Here is a 26012-nt window from a genome sequence, read left to right as displayed (position 1 = left end):
ATATATACAATAAAATAAAAATTATACCTTTAGTCTCTAATGTATCAAAATTCTTTAAAATTATAAAAAAAATATATTTAAAATGAAAGTAATGTGATTAAATGTAATTTATTTAGATGTAATTAAAAAATAATTGAATACTATGTATAGTAAAAAATTAATATTATTGAAAATATAAATTTACATTTTGTCTCTAATGTATCAAAATTCTTTAAAATTATAAAAATAATTTATTTAAAATAAAAGTAATGTGATTAAGTGTAATTTACTTAGATGTGATTAAAAAATAATTGAATACTATGTATAGTAAAAAATTGATATTATTGAAAGATAAAATTAAATTAAAATTTATTTTTATGTATCGTTTTTGTCCCTAACGTTTTCGTCCTATTTAAGTCCCTAACGTTTCAAATTTGTCTCAATTTTGTCCTGCCATTAATTCTGTTAACGGATCCCTAACGGCAGGACAACATTGAGTCAATTTTGAAACGTTAGGGACTTAAATAGGACGATTGAAATGTTAGGGACAACTTTGAGACTTACCCCAAACGTTGGGGACAAAAACGATACTTTACTCTTTAATTTATTTTTATTTTTTAATTTGAAAAATTAAAAAAATATAATAATAAAAAATATAATTATAAAAAATTAATAAAAATAATAAAAAATAAAAAATAAATTATGTCTTTTGTTAAAATATAAGATACATTAATTTAATATTTTTTTATATCTTATCTATCTCAATATTTCGTACATGTAAAAAAACGTTGTCTAAATAATTTTAAAATGTGATAAAAATAATGATAAATATAATATTTTTGTTAGTTTCAAAAAATTTAGTAAATATACTAATTTAGTATTTTTGTATTATTTTTGTTAGGATAAATATAAAATACACTAATTCAGTGTCTCTCTATATCTTATCTGCTCTAGTGTTTTGTGCATATAAATAAATGCAGTTTAAATAATTTTAAAATGTGATAAAAATAACTAATAAATATAATATTTTTGTAGCTGACAAAAAAAATCTTCGAATTTAGTTTTCAAAAATATGATTCTTCACAATATATTTTTTTAAAAGAATTTACTTGACATAAAGTTATTAAATTTTAAAGATGAAAAGATCCTATTTCCTTAATCATGATTACAAAAATTTGCATTAAAATTTGATTTTTACAATTTTCTTAAAAATATATTTAATATTTAATTTTTTTTGTCGTATTTTTAAATCTTTCAAAAACTTATTTGTTATTAATATCTTTTGGATTTTTTTATTGTCAGTGATGTAAACTTTTCGATTACCATTTTAATATTTTAGTCTTATTTTTCTATCATATGTATTTTTACTAGTGCTAAACTCATGTATCTAATTTGACATTGTAAATTAAAAATAATATTTTATAACCATAATTTTTTCAAATTTATTATAACATTGTCATTGTTATTATATAATAAATATATTGAATATATGTTATTTCATATTTATTCGAAGTAAAATATAAATGAAATTATTTGAAATCCATAATATTCTTAAACTATAACCAAAAGAAACATAAAAAAATAAGAACATATATAACTTTAGTAGTAATATGTCAACTTTACACTAAACTTTATATTAAAAGGCTAATGAAAGTTTATCGACAACTAATATTTTACTAACATGATTAGAAAATTAATTACCATATGATGTTGTATTTTCTGTTACATATTTCATTTCAGGTCTGAAAGTAAAGTTATAGATAAATTAATTATATCTGCAACACATATTTGTACAAAAATATAAATCATAAAATGTTATTAAAATAAAAATATTATTTTTCTTATCTAAATATTATTAAAAATTTCTTTGAATACGACATTTGTTGTTGATGACTTTGGATTGTCGTTTTCGTCAAGAATTAGAACCTCCAAGCCATTGTATTGTGACTCTTAACTGTTGACAAAACAAAATAAAGTTGCCCATGGATGAATAATGATTTTAGTAAATAAAGCCTTAAATCTAGATGTGATAATGATTGGCTCTGACTCTTGTTGATGTCATTACAAAGCACACTATTAATGAAAATTATTTCCGTTAAAACTAAAATGACAATTTTAAATGTGAAGGAATCAAATTCATTCTTGGAATGTATTTTTTCACCAATATTTCTACCCGCACGACTGTCGCTCTAATTACGTTGTTGCTAATTTCATTAACTATTAACCTTGTCCCCTTGTATAAACTTGAAGTTTGGTTTATGTTTTGCAGTAGCATTATAGCGACTCTTAACTTTAAAGTCAACTTGTAGTTAGGTAATCCTGAACATTTACTTCCACTTAAGAATTATGGTGTGAACTACTCTTGTTGTACATCTTTATTCTCATCATATTGACATGTTATGTCAAAACTTAGATACTCTTTTTTCTTTATTGAAAAGTCAATACGGAATTATTTACCTTTTCGACACTCTCAAGTATGGGTGCAAGAATTGTCCTACTTTAAAAATACCTATAATCTGACCTATTTTGCAATAAATTTCGATATGCAAAGTCTACCAAATGAGAGAGAGTGTTATCAATAGTTGTAATCAGTAGGTTATCTGAAATTTTAACTTTTAACTCATCACCAATAGCAAAACCAATATTTTTATTTCCAAAATAAAGTATCTAATTAGCCAATCTCTTTATTTCACTAACATATTAATCTAAAGATGACATTAGAAACCTCATGTTCGTATGCAGTTTTTGAATCTTACAGAACAATTACAAATGAGAAGAGTTAATAGCTGATAACAATATATCGTGCATACTCTCTTTCAAAATCACCGACAATACTTGTCTGAAATCACCTCCTACGACCACAACTTTAACACCAAATAGTCAATATCGTGTCTTATATTGATTAGTAACTGACATAAAATCACTAAGTGTGCGATCAAGAACTCAAAGCACATTTTATTGAACATTGGAACTTCATTCCAAATTATTAAGCTATTTTGGATGATTAGCTCAGCTTTCAAACTGCCATGTTTAATGTTGTAAGTAGATTTTGAAGGTTGTAGTAGGCTTAGAGAAGGAGGATTGAATATATGTCTTTCTTTTACTTTGATAAACTTACCCCTTTAAAGTAAACTTTTTTTTTCTGATTCTGTTTGAACTCAACAGCGAAAATTTATAAGATAATTTATTTTTGTCTCATGAATATCAGAAAACAGAACAGAGCAGAGAAGAGAAAAGCTAACACCATCATGTATCCTGGTTCGGTTGCCTTATGCTATGCAACCTACATCCAGTCTCCACCACAACAGTGGTGGAATTTCCACTATAGTTAAAGTATTACATACACAAATTCTACAGGATTGACACAATCCTTTCACACTCAAGTTCTAACCTAACTTGACATTGGCTATGCTAATACCTAACTCTTCACTCTTAGTGCTCACCCAACTAAAAAAGTGGTACCTCACTAGTACTAGATACAAGACACAAACTTACCTAAAGAAATCTGAAATAACTTTAGGCTTTTCTCTCAAGTGTTTCACTCAGCCAGTCAGCCTCTTTTCACTCATTGGCTTTTACTTGAGCTCTCTCAATATGCTTTTTCACTCAAAAAATTATAGAAAGATAAACATTGAAAAGTAAATTACAATCTGTAAAACATGAAGGAGATTGACTCTTCAACAGCCTCTTTGCTATGTGATAAACCAGATCTGCATGTCTCTGATTCAATTTTTCATTTTTGGCAAAATGCTTCTTTTAAAGAAAGCACTGTCCAAGTAGAGAAACTTCTCTAGGAAACTCTTCTCAGAACATTACTAACTACACTCTGGTTATCTCTCTTTGCTTCTGAATGATGAAAAATCTTCTTTTATCTCCTTGTATGTTGTTGGGTTCCTTTTCCTAGGTCAACTTCTTGAGTTTTGTGCTTCACCAACTCAACCGTTCACTTTTTTCCATTTTTACTCAAATTAGGGACTTTGCTTCTGACCTTCTCTTATTGACTGAAAACCATAGAAAAGTAGAAAACAGATATCCTTAATGGTAAACCCAAATCTTGGTCATTGAGAAGCTACTTGGTCCCCAAGACTTACTTGTGACCGTAGATACACAGCAGATTAGAGCAGAAATTAACTTTCCTTTGTATCACATTTTCGGAGTGGCAGAGAGTTGGAAGAGAGAAGAGAAAGCAATATGCATGCAAATAGGAAATGGGTTACCTTTAACCTTTGCCTAAGCTTGATTTGGTTTGATTTTGCTTATTTGACCTTCTTTCTTTCTTCTTCTGTAAACAACTTAGGGACTAAGCTTTCTCTCTTTCTTTCTCTGTGTTCTGATTGAGACAGTAAAGGTATATGTTGCTTTTGGTTAAAGCACATGAAAAGAATTTGAACTGAGAGAGGTAACCGGACTTGGATTGGATCTTTTTCATGTAACCTGTTTGGCCTATCTGATTTCATTTCATTGATTTATTTGAGCTGTTGTTGTTTTTGTTTGGCCTGCAACACTTAAACCAAAATAATCAAAACTAATTAGTTAATTTTTTTAATAATCTAATATTTGTCATCATCAATTATATTAGTTAATTTCTTAACTCAACAGATTCATCAATAATTATTATGGATATTGAAAACTTATAATGAATCTGTTTTGCCATCAATAAGGAGTAAAACGCAATTTCACTATATGCGATATTTAAAATAATATTTTTTGTAGATCAAATAATAAAAAATAAGTTTATTATAAATAATGTCTTATCACACTCATTATACCCATAAACAAAATAAAAACTGCCAAAATCTATAATAACAGTATTAAATATTTTATCGAATAATAACCTTTACTCATAAATTATTTTTAGCTCAATATATTCAATATTTTGTTTTTATTATATTTTTAAATTTTTTGAAAATTTATTTATAATGAACACCTTCTAAAATTTTGTTTGTGAGTGATATAAATTTTTGGTGATCATTTTTGTAATTTATTCTCACTTTTTTTTTTTTGTTCCGGAGATGAGTATGAAAAATAATTAAAATAAGGAGATAAACAAATTACGTGAGTGGGCCATGGAAGCTGTTCACTTTTTTAAATGGATCCCACCAGCGGTACGCATGGGTATTGGATGTGACAGGCAGGGCCCCAAGCCCCCCAAATCCCCAATCCTCCCATCCAATTCAAAATTATACGCATAAGTGCGCTAGCGGCCCGTTTATGCTCTTCAGTACGGTGTCCGCGGTGTAATTTGGATTGGTTTTGAATTAAAAATTTATTCGATTTAAATATTAATTTTGTTTGCGGTGTGGTTTAAATTGGATGATTTAAAAAAAAAAATCGATCCGATCCGATCCGATCCAATTTCATACCGTTTGGATTGGATTGAATTTGCAGTTTTGTAAATTAAAAAAATTAAATACATATAACAAATCTTAATATCAAATTTTAAATAATCAATAATAACATAACAAGTCTCAACAATATCTTTAAAAGTCAACGATAACATAACAATAAAAAAATTATAGGTTAGTTAAAATAAATAAGTAAATAATATTTTGAATATAAAATATTTATTAAATAATAATAATACTGAATAATATAAAAATGCATAACAAATTGAACATGTTATAAGTATAATTGTAAATATAATATTATTGCGGTTTGGATTGGATTGGATCGGTTATGAAAAGTAGATCCGAAATTCGATCCGATCAAGCGGTTTGTGAAAAATAAAATCCAATCAAATTCAAATTAATGTGGTTTTAATCGATTTTCGATTTAGATTATATTTGATGAGCGGTTTAACTTTAATCGATTTGAATTTAAGCACCCCTACTCTTCAGTATGAAAATGTTCTTTTTAGGATAATAGTAGTGTTCATACCGTGGTCCAATGATAAGGGCACAGGTCCAACTAAAAGGCCTAATCCGATAGATTAAGCCTAGCTAAGCACCGACCTTCACATAAAAAGTCGGTGTCCACTACGACTTGCTCTAAAGAAGTCGGACTTGAGATTAGCTGGCGGATAAGCACTCATTCAAATGAGTAACCGCTCCTAAAATCTCTCTAACCGCTTCATAAAGCCATATCTTAACCTCCCTAAAATAATGGGACGGTTAACATCCTAAAGATATGGCACTACTCCAACGGTGGTTATTGGCTCACCACTATAAATACACTGACATCCCTCAGGTATCTCTAAGCCCAATACTCCCTAGACCTGCTTACACTCTTGCTAACTTAGGCATCGGAGTGTCTTTGCAGGTACCACCCCCTCTTCTCGCACAAACAAGTCGGACGGAGCCTCCCGAGTTGCACACTCATTCGGCAACCTCCTCCTTCACACATTTGGGCCAGCCAATGCCATCCATTCAGTCAAATCTCCGGTTACCCACCGTAACATTGGCGCCGTTGCCGGGGACCCGAGAGATCATCCATTGATGGCGGACAGATCCCACGAAGAAGGTCATGTGGAAACGGATTCTGAACAAGAGAATCTGGACACGGGCAATAACGATGTGGACCTAGCCCTACACCAGGAAGTTAACGATCAGCATAGAGAGGGCACCTCCGGGGTAAAAAACCCGAAGGTAAATTCCTCAGATGGGCGCGCATCAGAAAAAGAAGGACCATCCCATGTAACTGAGCTCATGGGGTTAGTCCACAGCCGCCTGGAACAGCTAGAACAAGAGCGGGAGCGGCAAAAGGAAACTGAAAGGTACCTAAAGGAGGAGATGGAACGGCGAAAAGAGTTAGAAAGGAAACTCTTAAAGCTGGAATCTTCCCTCAAGAGTCGCAACTCCCGCGACGAACAAGAGGAGCCGCTCTTGGGTGAAGAGGATCCTTTCAGCGAGGACATAATGAGGGCAAAAGTTCCGAGAAACTTCAAAAGCCCGGATATGGACCTCTACGACGGAACCACGGATCCAAAGCATCACCTAAGCAACTTCAAAAGTCGGATGTACCTAGCTGATGCTTCCGACGCTACGCGATGCAAAGCTTTCCCGACCACTTTATCGAAAGCAGCGATGAAGTGGTTCGATAGCCTTCCCCCGAGATCGATCACTAGCTTTGAAGACCTCTCAAGGAAGTTTTTGATGAGGTTCTCAATTCAAAAAGACAAGGTGAAACATGCACCGAGCCTCCTGGGAGTAAAACAGGAGGTCGGAGAATCTTTACGAGCCTATATGGAAAGATTCAACAAAGCATGTTTGGAGATCCAAGACTTGCCCACAGAGGCAGTCATAATGGGGCTAGTCAATGGGCTCAGAGAAGGTCCCTTCTCACAGTCCATATCTAAAAGACACCCCGTTTCTCTAAGTGATGTACAAGAGAGAGCTGAAAAGTACATCAATATGGAAGAAAACGCCAAATTAAGAGATCTGAGTTGGCGACCTGGACCTCTTCCCTCAACTAAAGAGAAGGAAAGGGAAGCCAAGAAAAAGGAAGAACTCGGTCTCGAGAGGCCAAGGAAATATCACTCTTATACTCCCCTGAAAGTTTCTATAGTGGATGTATACAGAGAGATTTGCAACACTGAAAGACTGCCACCCCCTAGACCCATTAAAAATAAAAAAGGAGGGAGCCGCAGCGACTACTGCGAGTACCATAAAATATATGGTCACTCCACTAACGACTGTTACGACCTCAAGAATGTGATAGAAAAGCTGGCTATAGAAGGTCGGCTTGATAGATATCTCATAGAAAGGTCGGACAGTCACGGAAAGAGAAAGCGAGATGATATGGATAGAAGAGACCCCCCACCGCAGACCCCAGAGAGGCATATACATATGATCTCAGGAGGATTTGCGGGAGGGGGACTCACCAAATCCTCTCGCAAAAGACATCTCAAAAGAGTCTACCAGGTCGGGGAAGAGTCACCCGATCTTCCTACCATTTCGTTCACAAAAGAAGATGGGCAAGGAATAATCCCTGGACACGATGATCCAGTGGTAATAACTATGATCCTAGCAAATGCCCATCTCCACAGAACCCTGGTAGACCAAGAAAGCTCGGCGGACATTCTCTTCAAGCCTGCTTTCGATAAGCTAGGGTTAGATGAGAAAGAATTAAGAGCCTACCCCGACACCCTATATGGATTAGGGGACACGCCAATAAAACCACTGGGATTTTTGCCCCTCTACACCACTTTTGGAAAAGGGGAAAAATCAAAGACTTTGAGTATAGACTTCATAGTCATCGATGTGAGGTCAGCTTATAATGCTCTAATCGGCAGAGCTACCCTCAATCGACTCGAAGCAGTGGTATCTACCCCTCACCTCTGCATGAAATTCTCGACCTCAGCGGGAATAGCAACGGTAAGGGGAGATCAAAAGCTAGCAAGGAAGTGCTACAATGAAAGCCTAAACCTAAGGGGAAAGGGCAGAGAAGTTAACACAATAGAGCTCGGCGGCGCAAAGGCCAGAGAAGAGCTGCGACCACAACCGGGAGGAAAAACCGAGGAAATACAGGTTGGTGAAGAGGAAGGGAAAAACACTCATATAGGAGCCAACCTAGGGGAAACTCTAAAACAAGGGTTGACTAAGCTCCTAAGAGATAATTCCGACCTCTTCGCCTGGAAGGCCTCCGACATGCCTGGGATTGACCCCGAGCTCATGTCTCACAAGCTCTTGGTTTATTCAGGATCCCGACCTGTACAACAAAGAAGACGCAAGCTCGGCCCAGAACGAGCCCTGATAGTAGAAGAGCAAGTACAGACGCTCCTGGAAGCCGGCTTTATTAGAGAGGTCAAGTACCCAACATGGCTAGCCAATGTAGTGCTAGTCAAAAAACAGAATGGTAAATGGAGAATGTGCGTCGACTATACCGACCTAAATAAGGCATGTCCTAAGGACCCTTATCCCCTACCAAGTATTGATACCCTGGTGGACTCCAGCTCGGGGTACCAATACTTGTCATTCATGGACGCCTACTCGGGATATAATCAAATCCCGATGTATGAGCCCGACCAGGAGAAAACATCATTCATCACACCCCGAGCTAACTATTGCTACGTGGTCATGCCATTCGGATTAAAGAATGCAGGAGCCACATATCAAAGGTTGATGAATAAAGTGTTTTCCTCTCACCTGGGGACCCTGATGGAAGTATACGTCAACGACATGCTAGTAAAAACCAAGAAAGAAGTCGACCTCTTATCCAACCTCTCACAAGTCTTTGACACCATAAGGCTGCATAAGATGAGACTAAATCCTGCAAAATGCGCCTTCGCGGTGGAGGCAGGAAAATTTCTAGGATTTATGCTAACACAAAAAGGGATTGAGGCCAATCCCGATAAATGTAGAGCCATCCTAGAAATGAAAAGTCCGACTTGTTTGAGAGAAGTCCAACAGCTCAATGGCCGACTTGCAGCTCTCTCCAGATTTTTGGCAGGATCGGCACTAAAATCCCTTCCACTATTTTCCTTATTAAGAAAGGGATGCCAATTCGAATGGACTCCGGAATGTGAGGAGGCGTTCCAAGAGTTCAAAAAGTTTTTAAGCCAACCTCCTATCTTAACCCGACCAGTACCAGGGAAAGACCTTGTTTTGTACTTATCCGTAGCAAACAGGGCTGTCTCGTCAGCCCTGATAAAAGAAGACGAGGTCGGACAACACCCAGTCTACTTCATCAGTAAGGTCCTACAAGGCCCTGAGCTAAGGTACCACAAACTTGAAAAGTTTGCCTACTCCTTGGTAATAGCCTCACGAAGGCTACGACCTTACTTTCAAGCTCACACAATAAGAGTCCGTACAAACCAACCCATGAAGCAAATCCTCCAAAAGACGGATGTGGCAGGGAGAATGGTTCAATGGGCAATAGAGCTCTCCGAGTTCAATTTGAGATACGAAACTCGGACAGCAATTAAAGCCCAGTGCCTCGCCAACTTCGTGGCAGAATACGTAGGGGATCAAGAGGAAAAGCCGACTACATGGGAACTCTATGTAGACGGATCCTCCAACAAAACAGGGAGCGGCGCGGGCATAATATTGGTAGATGAAAGAGGAACCCAGATAGAGGTTTCCTTAAAATTTGAATTGCCGGCTTCAAATAATCAGGCAGAATATGAAGCCTTGATCGCCGGACTAAAGCTGGCAGAAGAAGTCGGTGCTACAAAGGTGATGATATACAGTGACTCACAGGTGGTGACCTCCCAAATAAGCGGAGAATATCAGGCAAAGGACCCTAATATGAAGAGGTACTTGGAAAAAACTTTGGAGCACCTTAGGCGCTTTGCAGAAACCAAGGTCAAACACATAACTCGGGATCTAAACAGCAGAGCGGATGCCCTATCCAAGTTAGCAAGTACCAAACCAGGAGGAAACAACAGAAGCCTGATTCAAGAAATCCTCCAAGAGCCCTCGGTAGCAAAAACGGGAGGTAAGCAAGAGGTACTTGAAGTAGTCGGTTTAAACCTCGGATGGATGAATCCCTTAGTCGAATACTTGAAATTCGACATCCTCCCTAAGGAGGAAAAAGAAGCCAAAAGAATCCGAAGGGAAGCACAGCATTACACTTTGGTGAGAAATGTCCTTTACCGAAGAGGGATATCGACACCATTGTTAAAATGCGTACCAACCTCAAGAACCACCGAGGCGTTGGAGGAAGTACATAGTGGGGTCTGCGAAAATCATCACGGAGCAAGGTCACTAGCCAGAAAAGTAATCCGAGCTGGATTCTACTGGCCGACCTTGCAGAAAAATGCCACAGAATTTATGAAAAAATGTCAACCGTGTCAGATGCATGCAAATTTCTACGTGGCTCCACCAGAAGAGCTCATTAGTATCACTTCTCCATGGCCTTTTGCAAAATGGGGAATGGATTTGTTAGGTTCTTTTCCCCAAGCGCCAGGACAAGTCAAATACTTGATCGTGGGAATAGATTACTTCACAAAGTGGATAGAAGCAGAACCATTAGCCACTATCACCGCTCAAAGAAGTCGCAAGTTCCTCTACAAAAATATCATCACAAGATATGGGATACCTTATTCCATTACTACGGATAATGGAACCCAATTCACCGACGCTACCTTCAGAAACTTAGTAGCCAGTATAAAAATCAAACATCAGTTCACCTCGGTAGAGCACCCACAAGCCAATGGGCAAGCCGAGGCAGCCAACAAAGTCATACTGGCAGGGCTAAAAAAGAGACTACAGGAAGCAAAAGGAGCTTGGGCTGAAGAGCTCCCTCAAGTGCTATGGGCCTACAGGACAACACCCCAATCCGCCACGGGAGAAACACCTTTCCGACTAGTCTATGGTGTAGAAGCCATGATTCCAATAGAGATCAATGAGCAGAGCCCAAGGGTAATTCTCCATGACAAGGTCGAAAATGTACGGGGACACAAAGAGGAGCTCGACTTGCTCCCCGAAGTCTGAGAAAATGCCCAGATAAGAGAAGCTGCATTGAAGCAAAGGATAACTACGAGGTACAACAAAAAAGTCATTCAAAGAACATTTGCTCCAGATGATTTGGTCTTAATCAGAAACGACATTGGAGTCAACAAACCGGGAAAAGGAAAGCTCGCCGCAAATTGGAAGGGACCATACAAAGTCAATGAAGTTTTAGGAAAAGGTTATTATAAAATAACCGATCTGAACGGCACTGAGCTACCAAGGTCGTGGCATGCTTGTAACATGAAAAGGTACTACAGTTAAAAGCGAACTCTACTCCCTGATGTACTCTTTTCCCAACTTCATGATTTTTTCCCAAAAGGGTTTTTTCTGGAGAAGGGTTTTTAACGAGGCATCATAGTAGAGACTAAGGGAAAATAGGCTATTAAGACGCTTAGTAGCAAAAGAAGGTACCTCCCCAATTAATAAAGATCTTTTTCATTCACAATATCTCTTATAATATCCTTCTTTATTTTTTCTAAGTCTTCCTACGAAACGCGCCGACTTAAGCTCGACAAAACGTGAAAATCCCATGAATCGACCTAAGTGGTCGTCAGGATAAAACGACGAGGTACAAGTCGGTGTAAAGAGGTTATATGAGTCGATCGTAAAAACTCGGGAACAAATCCGACTCATAAGTCGAAACGAGACCCCGAGTAGGAAAGCTCGGAAACACTTCGATCCATAAATCGGAGTATAAAACCGAGTAAAAGAAAAACGCATCGCAAAAATAACCTAAGTCATAAGAACTCGCTAAAACAAAGTTGAGTACGAGGGATAACAAAAAGAGATAGGAAAACCTAGGAAGAAGTTTAAAGGATGTCCCGAAAGTCCTTAAACGAAAAGCTCCGAAAAACAAACAAGCCAAAAAGAAAGGTTTTTCAAGAAAAAGTCAAGGGGAATTCAGAAAATTAGAAAAGCATACACACACAAGGTAACTTAAACCCTTATCCAAAAAATGGTACTTCGTTAATCTAAACCCTTATTCAAAAAGGGCACTTGCCGAAATATTTTGTTAACGGCCTTAAAAGGCCAAAAGAAATTGTTCAAGCATCACCAAACAACATATAAATAAGTTTAAAAAAAAAAGGGGGGGGACTCACAGGCCGAGCCCCTATATAGCCATAAAAAATTATTTTTTCAGAAGAGAAGACGGATCACCACCATCAGGACCAGGAAGAGGGGTAGCCACAGGAGAAGAAGAAGAAATCGGAGGAACATCTGAAGAACTCGGAGCGTCCTTAGATCGTGGAGGGGACTCAATAATCCTCTGCCCACGAGTTTTCAATTCTGACTCGGAAACAACTACGGGGGCAGGAGGATCCACGATGGCACCATCAATAACAACTTTGTCAGGATGTAAAGGAGAAAGATCCAAGTCGGGAGCGATGACCCTGACTTGCTCCAAGAAAATCCTCCAAGACTCCTCGGCGCCATCAGCAATTGAGTCCTCCAACTCATCATATGCCTTCCGAGAGTTCAGCAGATCGTTCTTCACAGACACAAGGTCCTTGAATAAGCTTTGGTAACTGGCCTGTGCCGTTTTCCTCAACTCCATCTCCATGTTGTACTGGGCCTGCAAAGCCTTCCCCTTCTCCCGAAAGGTATCTCTCTCCTCCCTCAGCTTGGCAATTTCTTTCTTCAACTCTCCCTCATGCTCCTGATATGAGCGAAGCCTCCCCTCTAGCTCCTCGACCTTCGAGGTCGTCCCTAAAGAGCTGAGGGGAGCCTTCTCAAAGATATCCAAGAGCTTGCCACAAACCCCCGCCGCCTTGAGACTCTCCTCGACCATAGTGGTAAGATGACCCCGAACAGACATATCATCCATGCCTATACGAACATGGGGATAGATATTCTTTCGGACAAACTCAATGGCATCCGCTTTAACCTCAGAAGCACCAGACTCTAAAGTCTTGCGCTTCTTTGGATCAGGGGAAGGTCGGACGACGGGGAGCGACTGAGGGGGAGCTGAAGAAGAAATTACGATAGGCTTGGAAAGAGTCCTAACGTTCCGAGGAGGAGGAGGAGGAGAGATAACCCTGGCACCACCAGACCGAGCGCGAGACTTAGCTTTAGCCTCCTGGACCCTCTGAAAAGATTCTTGAGCGTTTGTCTTTGCCATTTATGAAAAAGAAAACAATAGCTAAAGAATCAAACAAGTCGGAATGATCAGTTAACAAGTCGGAAGTTTAGCAGACCAGAAAAAACTACCTAGCTGTGATTGGACAAAGGTCGGAGACCCTTGGAGAAATTTTTTAGTATCCAAATATGGGGCCCTCCCCCACACTTCTCGGAGGAACCCCACGACGGCAGCCTCTACTTCATCCAGGTCATCCAGACCATATTTCTCACAAGGGGAGGCCTCCAGCCAATATAAAGGAAAGCGAGGAAAAGAATTATCATCCAGAAAAAAGGGGTGATGACCCTCTACAGCTTGCACTTTGAAAAAGAAATTCTTAAAGTCATGAAAAGATTCATCAAAAAGGGTAAAAATCCTCCGACCTTGTATGGCTCGGAAGGAAACCCATTGTTGTTTATTATTCAGCCCGCTAAAAGGCTTGGTCATATGAAAGAGATGGAAAAAGATTTTCAGAGAAGTCGGGAAATCCAGAGCATGGCTAATAAATTGGTAAATTTTCAAGAAACCCCAGGAGTTGGGATGAAGCTGGGTAGGGGCAACCCGACAATGCTGCAAAACAGACATCTCGAAATCTGAAAAGGGCAGAAAGACGCCCAGACGGGTGATCATACACTCATACATAAAGAAGAAATGGGGAGCCGTTTCGTTGGCTCTCCCATGACAAACTCGGTCCTCTGAACCGGGAACAAGCAACTCGTATTTAGGCTCATCCTCATCCGAAGTACAGAGCCGGTGATGGGTGCGAAGGTGAGTAATAAACTCCGCATCAACCAACGGCTCCTCCCCCAGAACAGTAACGTCAACCCAATCTACGGAGGCCATTTTCTTTCTCTAAGAAAAATGAAGAAACCTACAAAGGGAAAAAAGAAAAGAAAAAAAATCAAAAAACAAAAGTCTCTAAAAGAGGAGAAAAAAAGAGCCAGGCGCAAGTCTACGAACCTATTTCTCTACAAAGCAAAGTCATTCGAAAGGTGCGAAAAAGGAGAAAGAAACTAACCTCTTTTTGGATTGAAGGTAGGAAGAAGCAAAAGTCTCCGGAGCACAAGAATGTAGTACGAGTGAATACGACACGTACAAAGAAAGAAGAAGTTTGAAAGATTGCAGAAGCGGAAAAAGGAAAGAGAGGGAAAGTACTTATAAACATGCTAAGGGGCATAGTGGTAAAAACGAAGCAGTCATTAATGAGAGTGCACCGTTACCAAAGCCATCAATCCCTAAGTGCATCCCTAACGGACACGACGCTTGAATAGACGTAACTGTCAGAAACAAAAGGTCGCGATAATCACGTCGGTTTAAAAACCCGTGAAAGTCGACTACGAACCCGAGTTAAATACTTGAACCCAAGCCCTAAAGAGATCTTGGGCTCAAGTAGGGGCACTGTTCATACCCTGGCCCAATGATAAGGGCCCAGGTCCAACTAAAAGGCCTAATCCGATAGATTAAGCCTAGCTAAGCACCGACCTTCACATAAGAAGTCGGTGTCCACTACGACTTGCTCTAAAGAAGTCATACTTGAGATTAGCTGGCGGATAAGCACTCATTCAAATGAGTAACCGCCCCTAAAATCTCTCTAACCACTTCATAAAGCCATATCTTAACCTCCCTAAGATAATGGGACGGTTAACATCCTAAAGATATGGCACTACTCCAACGGTGGTTATTGGCTCACCACTATAAATACACTGACATCCCTCAGGTATCTCTAAGCCCAATACTCCCTAGACCTGCTTACACTCTTGCTAACTTAGGCATCGGAGTGTCTTTGCAGGTACCACCCCCTCTTCTCGCACAAACAAGTCGGACGGAGCCTCCCGAGTTGCACACTCATTCGGCAACCTCCTCCTTCACACATTTGGACCAGCCAACGCCATCCATTCAGTCAAATCTCCGGTTACCCACCGTAACAAGTAGATAATTAGTAAATAGTTTAGCATATTTAATTAAATTATTTATTATAATAATATAATATATATTTATAGTTTATTTATTATTTCATATAAAAACATCTCTCCATAAAATTGGATTGGAATATTTGGTCTCCACGCCAAACTCACTCGTACTTGCATCTCATTTTTTTTACTCTCCCCCTCTCTTCTTATCATTTAAGTTTATGTATCTTTAGGTAAGCTTTTATTCTCTTCTTTTCTTTTTGAGTTGTTCTTTTTGTTTTGTTTTGTTTTTTTTATATATATAATATTATTATATTTAATTATTTAAAATAGATATTATGTAAAAATAATTTTCAAATATTATAGAATAATTATTTGTATAATAATAGAATAGATAATGATTATATTTAGTTTAGATAATATTATATTTAGGTTAAATTATATTATATTGAATAATATTAAATATGGTTATATTTAAAGAATATTCAAATTAATATTTTTTAAAATTAGTTAGGTAGATTTAATATGCTGTAATTATATTATCTTTTATTTTTAGTTTATGTTTAATATGTTATAATCCCTATCCCATTTTATGTTGATATTTATGTTAGGTTAATTTTTTAAATTAATTTACTATAATTATTGTTAATATTAATAAATTTATTATAGTTAATTTTAGTTTATTTTATTTTATTATAGTATAGTTTGATGGAGCAAAATTTATTAGACTACAAAAATATTTTTCATAGTTTAGACCGAGTTGATCATTTTGCTAATAGATTTGGATACTTAGTATAATATTTAAATTATATTTTTTTAGTATAAAAATAATATTATTATTTAGAACCTCAATTTTATATAAGTATGCCTTCTTTGTTAGATGCCAAGGTCCTACAAACGAGATGGAATTTATTGGTGACACCCAACGAAAAAATTAGGACACATCTCATACCTAAATTAGGTTACCTAAATTCTATTGGATTTAAGCATGTGGCATATATGATTAAGTACTTTATCTTTTTTTCTTTTCCTTAAGTATATTCACAGATTTAACCTCTATTTTTTTCTCATTAGATACAGGTTTAATTGATAGAAATCTGTCATCGAGTCTCTGATCATTGAATTCTCATAATTTTTAAAATATGTTTGTAATATTTCATCATTAGAATATTTAGGATTTGACATTTTTAATTGTTTGTGTTATATTTTAGGTCAACTATTAATTTATAATATTTATTTTAGCAGTTTTATTTGAGGAGTGTCATCACTACCATTTTCAGAAATCTTTACACATATCAAGTAGAACAACAAATAACTTTAATAAATGAACATTTAAAAAATAATTGTATCAATCTCTGATTAGACATATGTCTTCATCGTAACCAATATCCATATCAAATAAAATTAGGTTATATTAGAAGTGATAATAACATAATAAAACTATAATAAAAAGTGTCATTAATAAAAAATAAAAGAATTAAACTTATTAAATTCACGTTATGATTAATAAAATAATATTTTTTTATAAATAAAAATATTATCTATTTTTATTGGATATCTATGATAATTTTTTTATTATTTTTGTGTGTTTTTCACTAATAAAATACCTATAAAATTTTTTAATGTCATTCGATATCACACTTCAGCTGATATGTGAATAAAAGTTAGTTAGACAAATTATTTTGATCAAATATAATTTTTTTTTATCATAATAAATTAATAACAATAATATTTTGGATATTTTAAAGGATAATTATCTAAAGAAAAAAAAAGAGGAAAATGAGAAATGAATGTAATTTTTTTAATGAATAAAGCTTCGTGCACTCACTAGTATTTTTAGGCTGCATTTTTTAGCACCGAAGAGGACAAGTTTGTCGAAAGCAAAGACGAACCTTGCGTCATGCATGAAGTTTCCGTTGGTCTAAGCGAATTTCATTAAAATTTCTCAAGTTCATTTATGGGTTGGACAAACTTAATTATTATTGCACAAATTCACTGTTCTAAAAGACGAACTATTTAAATCTCTAAAAAAAAAATTGATGTATAATATTATTTTAATCTATGTTTCAAATTATTATTTTTTTATTTTATAATAAAAAATCCTTTAATTGTTCTCCTCCATGAACACCGAAATTTAACAAATTATGTCAAGGTTTTATAAGTTTTTTTAATGTCTTGAGTGACATTCTTTTAGAAGAAAAACATATAAAGTACCACAATATTAGATAAATTAATACAAGATATTAGGGGTGTTCAAAATCGATCCGGATCAAACTAAATCGACCAATCGAATCGAAAAAATTGAAAATCGAATAAACCGAAAAAAACATATTTTGTTGTTTTTATTGCGATTCGATTCGATTTTCGGTTTTGATAATGAAAATTCCAACCGAATCGAACCGAACCGGTAAAGTAAAAAAACCCTGAAAAACCAAGCCCCCCTCCCAAAATGTACGTGACCTAACTTCTTCTAACCCAGTAACCCCCACGCCCCACCCCCAAACGGAACCTAGCCCCTCTCATCTCAGTTCTCACAGTCTCGCTCTCTACACCCTCAGCGCCGGCGAGACCGTTCCTCCCACCACCTCGCAGCGCCGTGAAGCCTTCCTCCCAGCGCCGCCGAATCTTTCATCCCACTGCTCCCAGGACCTCCTCGCGGACAGAGAGAGCACCACGAAGCCCCAGCCACAGCCAGCGCCCAGCAGCCCAGCACCACCCTCGCACAGTCGCACCCAGCAGGCCAGCAGTAGAACAGCACCACCCACTCACCCAGGACCACCCAGCGGACAGAGCACCACGCCACCACCTAGCACAGCACCACGCCACCACCCAGCAGCGTTTCTGGCCACCCACAACACAACACCTCCCACCCAGTCACCGATTCAAGTCAGAGATGGAGCCCGAGCCACTGAGTCAGGTATGTAATTGACTGAAATTGTTGTTCTGTTTGTTGTTCATTTTCAATCGCTGTTCTGTTGAATTACTGAAAATGCTTTGGTTTGTTCTTTGTATTGTTAGTATTGTTGAATATCTGTTATCTGATAAAGTGATAATATCTGAAAACTTTGTCTGAAACTGCTTCTGGTTTATTATTATTATTATTAGTTTTTCTGGAAAAATAATATAAAATAAAAAATTATTTTTGAAGTGATTTAGTATGATTTATCAAAGTCTTGGAGGTTCTGGATCCTGATAGGAAGAGATTGAAATCATTATGGTAAGATAAATTTGAATAATGAGAAAATGGAAGCAGATTTGAAGTATTAGATTACCTCCTTCATTGTATCTCCTATATTTTAATAGGTTTAGTATTGACATCATGAAGGTAACATATAAATGGAGAAGTCTTTGAAACTTGGGCGGTTAAGGTTATATTTCAATTGTGTCATCTGATGGTCACTACCGTTTGATTTCATGATTTGTAGAATATGTAACAGATTTCTGTTTACCATGGTCTAGGTATAAAGGTGGACCAGCATTACCGAGGAAGTTGATGTCGCAGGGTGCTACACAGAAGCAATATAGTGTTAAGGTTCACCCACTCATTTTGAAGTTGACTGATGCCAGAGATAACAGTGTGTCATGGTCTAAGCGAATTTCATTAAAATTTCTCAAGTTCATCTATGGGTTGGGCAAACTTAATTATTAATGCACAAATTCACTGTTCTAAAAGACGAACTTATTTAAATCTCTAAAAAGAAAAGATTGATGTATATAATATTATTTTAATCTATGTTTCAAATTAATTTTTTTTTTATTTTATAATAAAAAAATCTTTTAATTGTTCTCCTCCATGAACACCGAAATTTAACAAATTATGCCAATGTTTTATAAGTTTTTTAATGTCTTGAGTGACATTCTTTTAGATGAAAAACATATAAAGTACCACAATATTAAATAAATTAATACAAGATATAAAATGATCATTTCATTTGCTATTGCTGTTATTTATTTATGTTTAATTATTTTATTAGTCTCTATTTTTTTATTAATTTTTTAATTGAATTTTTACAATTTAAAAATTTATAATGAGATATTTATATTAGATAAAAATTTATAATTAAATTCTTAGTAATTATTATTTTTCAGAAAAATATTTTAATTTTAAAAATATTTTAATTTTAAAATATTTCATAAATAATCTTACATCAAATACAAAAATAAATATTAAAAAAAACATATTTAGAAAATAATTAAAAAGGACCTAATTAAATTTTTTTATTGAATTAAAAATTTAATTACAAACTTTTAAATTATAAAAATCTAAATAAAATTTTAAAAATTACAAGAAATAATAGAATAATTAATTTTTTATTTATTTATTTGATTTGATAAAATTGTTAGTAAGAAAAATAATATTTCCTAAAACTTCTACATGAACACTCTTTTAAACCAAAATAAAATGATTAAAATTAGCACCTATTAAAGATTAAGAGAGTACTAATTGTAAAAGTAAAAGAAATTATTCTATCAACATCATCAGCATGATTAGAAGTTTGTTAAAATTTTAAAATCGAGAATAAATTCCTTTAGACACTTATTACTTGTTACCAGAAGCCTGTAATAAAATAATAATATAATATTTCTTAATTTAAACCGTTTGACTATATAGCAGTAAAGTGTAGTAAAATCAGTATCTCCATGATTTCATTGGTGTTCCTTCCTTCCCTGTCCAACGGCCCAGGTGCCCATTCTCTCTCTTTTTCTTCTTCTCTCTTCTCTCTCTCTCTCTCTCTGCAATTTTATTTTAACCTAAATCAAAGGTGACGCTGATTACCGATAAGAGAGAGACCGACGAGGCCTACTAGGAACACTTGAAATCCGACGTGAAAAAGGTCCAAGGTGGTCGCAACTGACGGTGACCAATTCGGATCTGTTGTCTTCACTCGTCTTCCATAGCTGAATCTTAATCTTCATGCAGCATTCCTCCAACACAACGCAGCAACACTCAACTCTCTTCTTCATATTGCTTTCGTTTCTTCTTCCTAGCCCCTCTTCTGGTAATTCACACTGTTTTTTATTTCCATATTTAAAAGCAGATCCTTGGTTACTACTGCAGAGCTCATTCTCAATTGCAGCACGCTCCACTCTGCAATACACCAAAAAACCCCCCAAAAAAGTCCTTTTTTTGTTTTTTATTTGTTGATTTGACTTACCTGAGAATCTTCCGTACTAGCTAATTTATACCTAGCATTAGGGTGTTCCTATATTTTTATTTCATTTTTTTGTTGCCTTTTGTGTTTCAGAAACTACTGTTCTTTTGCCCTTACCAGTTACTATTTTGAGCTCAAAAATTCTTATCCAAAATCAGAGTTTGCTGTGAAAACGCTTAACGGTATGGGTGCTATTTCTTTTCTTCTAACATTGCTGTATAATATGTACATGGCGGACTTTTTCTTCGCTGGAAATTGATGACTTCTGCAATTATGTGATATGTTTTTGTCTCTCTTATTTTTTTTTAATCTAATTTGTACTCATGTTGAACGGCACATCCTTTTCAAATTTAAATTTACAATAATCCTTGAATGCCCTGCATTTCCCCCCTTTTTTTCCGCTGATAATCTAATGTCATTTAGGGAACTACAAACAAGCAACTGCCAATTAGTTTGGTATTGCCTGTTATATGTAAATCCATGAGTAGGCTTGCCTATTATACAGTCTTAGGCATTATGTGATTTTGGTCATATCAGATGTTAGCTAAATATACTGATCCTGTATTTCACTTCTGGTGCAGTTTTAAATTAATTTCCTTGTTCACCCTCCTTATGAGGAGCTGATTTTGAGAGTTGCTGATTTACGGGATTTTTGTTCTGAATTTACCAAGCATGGATAAAGTTTCATCAGACTGTCCATACCCGGGGTGCTTCTTTTGTGTTATGAAGGAAGGGAATCCAAGTAAACGTAGAGCAAGTATACTGAAATTCTTTCGGGAACTTCCATCTCAGGATGATGATGGTCAGGTGCTCCCTATCAGTGGCTTGTGGAACACGGCAATGGCACATCCAAATGACCCTGAATTCATAGAGCTAGGAATTTTTGAATGCATGGCTGCTCTAATATGGAAGGGACTGAAGAATCGGCGCTGGCTTTCTCACGATCAAAATATTTACATTCCTTATTATGCAGCTCATATAATTGGTTCCTACACAATGAATATGGAAGAATTTGCTGAAAGTGCTGTGCATGCTGGGGTCATTCCTGCTCTGGTTGAGCTTTTAAGAGGTAGATTAACTTGGGTTGAGCAGAGAGTAGCAGTACGAGCTTTAGGACATTTAGCTACGTATGCCAGCACTTTTCCTACTGTAGCAAGTCATGGTGAAATTCTTGAGCTCTCCATCCAGTTAGCAATGAGTTCCCTTGAAATAGTTTATTCGCACTTTTACCAATATGTTGATAGAAGGCTAAGTTATCATTGTGATTTGCTTACACGTGGCATGGGTGGTGTTGAAATGGAGTCCAGGAAGGCTGAGGAATGGGCTAGTCAGTTGCAATGTTGGTCCCTTCAGCTGATTAATTGCTTTGCTTTCAAACCTGAATTCCTTCCTACGATATGCAAAACCGAATTTCTGATCAAACTACCTGGCATGTGGGGTGGACTTGTTAATGAAAATTCACCAGCTGGTATTGGTTTATTAAGAACAATTTGTCATCAAAAGCTTGGTAGGGGACCCATTGCCAGTTGTCCCAGTATTATTGAAGCTTTGTGTAATATTGCCCGGTCTTCAGATGATTGGCAGTATATGGCAATTGATTGTCTTCTATGGCTTCTTCAAGATCCCAATACATGTCACAAGGTAAAAATTTTCAGTGTAGCATTGGCAGCTCATTCTGATATGATACTTAATCATATCAATTGAGCTTGTTTGCACAAATGAGCTTTAAGAAACACAATTAGTGTCTGGGAAAGAATGCATTTGAACATGTGAATGAAAGTATATTCTTATCCCTTAAACCTAACTTCGTATAAATTAAAGCAAATAAATAGACAAAAATAAAAGCCATGATGCTAAAATCTCGAGGCCTTTAATAATCTTTATACTGCACTTGACCCATGGTGCACCTTCAGACTAAAATCTATTACTACCACAATGCTTTTGTCTTATATCTGTTCTTTTGTGTGTGTGAGTGTCAAACTTTCCAATTCCTAAATTTCACTAATTAATTTCATCCTTAAGCGTAAAGGGTTAAGAAGAGTTAAGTAACAATTTTATTATGGATATCAATTCACTTGAATGTCTAAAGGCATTGCTGTAGGGCAATAATCTTTTGAGCTTATGGTCATATGTTGGCTGCTTTAGACAAATTACTAGTTACTGTCTTGATTGTCACCAAGGAAGGTGCCTGGTCCTTGTCAAGTTGTCAGGATACCAATAAATTTGTAAGCCAAATGCATATATCAATAACCTTTGTCTATTGGATTAAATTTTTTTACACAATTTCTCCTTATATGCCTGATGCTTTTATTTATTCAAGCACCGGTTATCTGTTTATATAATTTGAATATTAGAAGTGGATTTCCATGTTGGATTTAAAAGTTTCCCGTGTATTATGTAGGTGATTGATAAAGTGGTTCCTGCATTAGTTGACCTTGCCGAAATTACAACTCTTGGCGACCACAAAAAGCTTGGTGATTCCATTGTTGGTGTTCTTCAGGACTGCATCCAGTCGCAGGGGTCAGGAAGAAGCTCAATTAGTGGTCGCACTAGTGAACAAATTGAGGACCTATTAAATTCAAAGCAAAGGTTAAAATGGGAAAAGAATATGCCCAAGGAAGATCTACACATTAAGCAGGCTGCAGCTCTGGTGGTCAAGCTTGAAGGAAATTCTCTGTTCTCATCTGGAAATATTTCTGGAGCTGCATCAAAATACTCAGAAGCATTGTCATTATGTCCGATGAGATCCAAGAAGGAGAGAGTTGTTCTATATAGTAATCGAGCTCAATGCCATCTTTTGCTGCAGCAACCTTTGGCTGCCATCAGTGATGCTACCCGTGCACTATGCCTTCATAAACCTCTCAACCGTCATGCCAAAAGCCTTTGGAGAAGAGCACAAGCTTATGACATGCTTGGGTTAGCAAAAGAGAGTTTATTGGATGCCATTCTATTTATTAATGAATGCTCTCAATCAAATGATCCTGATCTCTCACAGAGACAAAATAAAGTTCCGGATTATGCTGAGCGATTAGTCAAGAAACAGATGCGTGCTGCTTGGTTATTTCGAGAGGCAGCTATTAAGCATGGGGGTGTCCATAGTCAAGGTGATGCTGGTGATTTATATGGCCCAGATACTGATGACTCTGAATGGGAGACGGCAAGTGAAAGTGATATAGGAAACGATGGAAGGGATGATATGGGTGAAGAGGATGACGGTGATTGGAATAATGATGACGACGGGAAAGATTATGAAAAGCCTTTGCTGAAAGGTATTCTTTACTCTATGATTCCCATGCTAATGTGCTTTCATCAATTCAATGATTTGCCATTTATATGATCCCCCTTCGTGCTTGTGATGTTGCATCATTGACATGGTTGGTCAGGATTAACCAATATGCCAAAGAACTTGTGTTTTTGAAATGAAGTAGGAAAGCAAAGATAATATGATATATTTTGAGTGTAAGGCGTCACCGTATGATGTTCCCACCTGAAAAACTGTAAATCAACTTGAATCTAAATGGATCATTGTATGAAATGAAACTGTCGCATTCTTCCTTTTTAAAGTGGTAGGTTTCCTTGTGTCATATTAAATCAAATATCTGCTAATGGTGAATAAATTATTACTTCCTGCATTCATTTTATTTTACCAAAGCCCGCTTTTAGCTGGAATGTCTGTTGTTGTTTTAGTTGCCGGCTGCGAGCCTCAACTTGTTTAGCCACCGTTACCTCAGATGTTATGGGCCTCTTTGCTACTGAACAAATAAAAGCATTCAATGACTTCCCTTACTGCGCTGCAGACCGAATAAATTTGATGGCAAAAGCTTGATTCACTCATAAAACAACTGAACTCCATTCTTGGATTGTATCATGTTAGCTAATTGGAATTTCTTCTCTTGAATACATACTAACAAAAAGATAAAATATACATCTAAATATGTGTCTGTGTATCATTTTATTCATGACATAGTGCAATATCATGGTTTTGAATTCTCTGTTTTCCTCCAGACATAAAGCACGGATATAGTGTGCAACTTGCAGCAGAAGAACCATGACCTGACAGGGTAAACCTGTGCTGCTGCATGAATGAAGCATGGTGGCTGCTATGGCTTCAAACTCTGCATGCTACGTGGGCTAGTTGCTCATTCTCTATGTATAACAGTGGAAGTGTTGTGAATTTTCTGTCTTCTATTTGAGGTTGAAGTTTAATTTACTTGAAGTTTTCCATATTCAATACTTGTTCTCCCCTTTCGATGTTAAGTGTAAAAATTGGATATTCAAGTTTGGAGAACTGCATAGCATTCGAAACCTGTGAAGTATATTTTTCTTTCTTTTCCATTTTTGGTAAGTTTGTGTATATAGACCTTTTGTGGTCAAGTTTTCTCGAGTCCATTTTTCTATTTTGTTCTACATTTTTATTTCTATTATTGACGTTCATTTTATTTTATTTGGTCAAATTTATGATGAGTTTGCGTTATTAGCTCAGTTTGGCCTTTGTCATCTCATTTTTTCTTTTTACTTGTAATAAGTAATCAGTGGTTTCGAATTAAAGTTGTATATGCAGAGTAAACGGTGTTGGAGAGAGTCGCAGCTCTTATGGAGTTATGGGAACTAGATTGTATTCATAGGAAGATACATGTAGACGTAGTTTTACCCCCCGAAAAAAAAAGTGTTTGTCAATTTTGTCTTCTATTTTTTTTTTCTGAAAAAAAAAATTAAAAAATACAAGAAACTCAACACTTAGCAGTGGAGTAAGCCAGACCAGAGCAAAAGAAAGCAAGATCAATAAAAATTAAAGGCAACTATTCAAATGAAGATAGCAAAAGTATCTTCTCATGAAGATACTTTGTTTAAAAGTGTGACTTATTTATTTAGTCACACTTTAAACAAAGACAACATTTCTATAAATATCAAAATCTAATTATATAATTCATCATTCAATAGTAAAAAAAAAATATATTCACATGAAAATAATTATAAAGTATTTATTGTAGTATCCACCAAAATTAAAATAACAAAAAGAACAAAGACTATAATATTATATAGTCATGTTAGTTTTTAATACGAAAAATTAATTTCAATCACCGGAGGATCCTCAATTCCTCGTACCTTTCTTTCTTTGGTCCGATCAAGTTCTCGTACCGTACTTAAACGGTTAAACCCGCTAAATCAGTTCAAAACAGGGGCAATTTTCTGCAACGAGATTTAAAATTGGACAAGTGGATAAAATAGAGGTGGAAATTTACGTGCAATTGTTTTTATGTGAAATTAAAGTGAAATCTGCTGCTAATGAATTATAGTTCAAATGGCATAAGAGGTAGTGGAATTGAGTCTCTTTATTTTTAGTAAAAATAAAATAGAGTGAGATCTGCACTGGAGAAGTAAATTAATTATATTATATAGTATATTCTAATATTGTATAAAGATTTATTAGATAATATGTAAATTAATGTTAAATTTAAAGTGT

General features: G+C 36.0%; 1 protein-coding gene across 2 annotated transcripts; it reads left to right on the top strand.

Annotated features, from left to right (window-relative positions):
* The first annotated feature begins 20046 nt into the window (after positions 1–20046).
* On the top strand, positions 20047–25011 carry LOC130969273 (uncharacterized). Of its 2 annotated transcripts, XM_057894930.1 has the most exons (5): positions 20047–20395; positions 20642–20730; positions 21130–22189; positions 22950–23817; positions 24554–25011. In XM_057894930.1, exons 3-5 carry the CDS (start codon positions 21221–21223, stop codon positions 24598–24600), a joined length of 1884 nt encoding a protein of 627 aa, XP_057750913.1. In that variant the 5' UTR covers positions 20047–20395; positions 20642–20730; positions 21130–21220; the 3' UTR covers positions 24601–25011. The 2 variants fall into 2 exon arrangements, with proteins under 2 accessions (XP_057750913.1, XP_057750914.1); XM_057894931.1 differs by lacking the exon at positions 20642–20730.
* Positions 25012–26012: the final 1001 nt, after the last annotated feature.

Source organism: Arachis stenosperma, chromosome 3 (genome assembly GCF_014773155.1).
Source record: "Arachis stenosperma cultivar V10309 chromosome 3, arast.V10309.gnm1.PFL2, whole genome shotgun sequence".
NCBI classification, from domain to species: domain Eukaryota; kingdom Viridiplantae; phylum Streptophyta; class Magnoliopsida; order Fabales; family Fabaceae; genus Arachis; species Arachis stenosperma.
The sequence above is the reverse complement of the archived record's forward strand: the minus strand, read 5'-3'. Positions and strand labels throughout refer to the sequence as shown.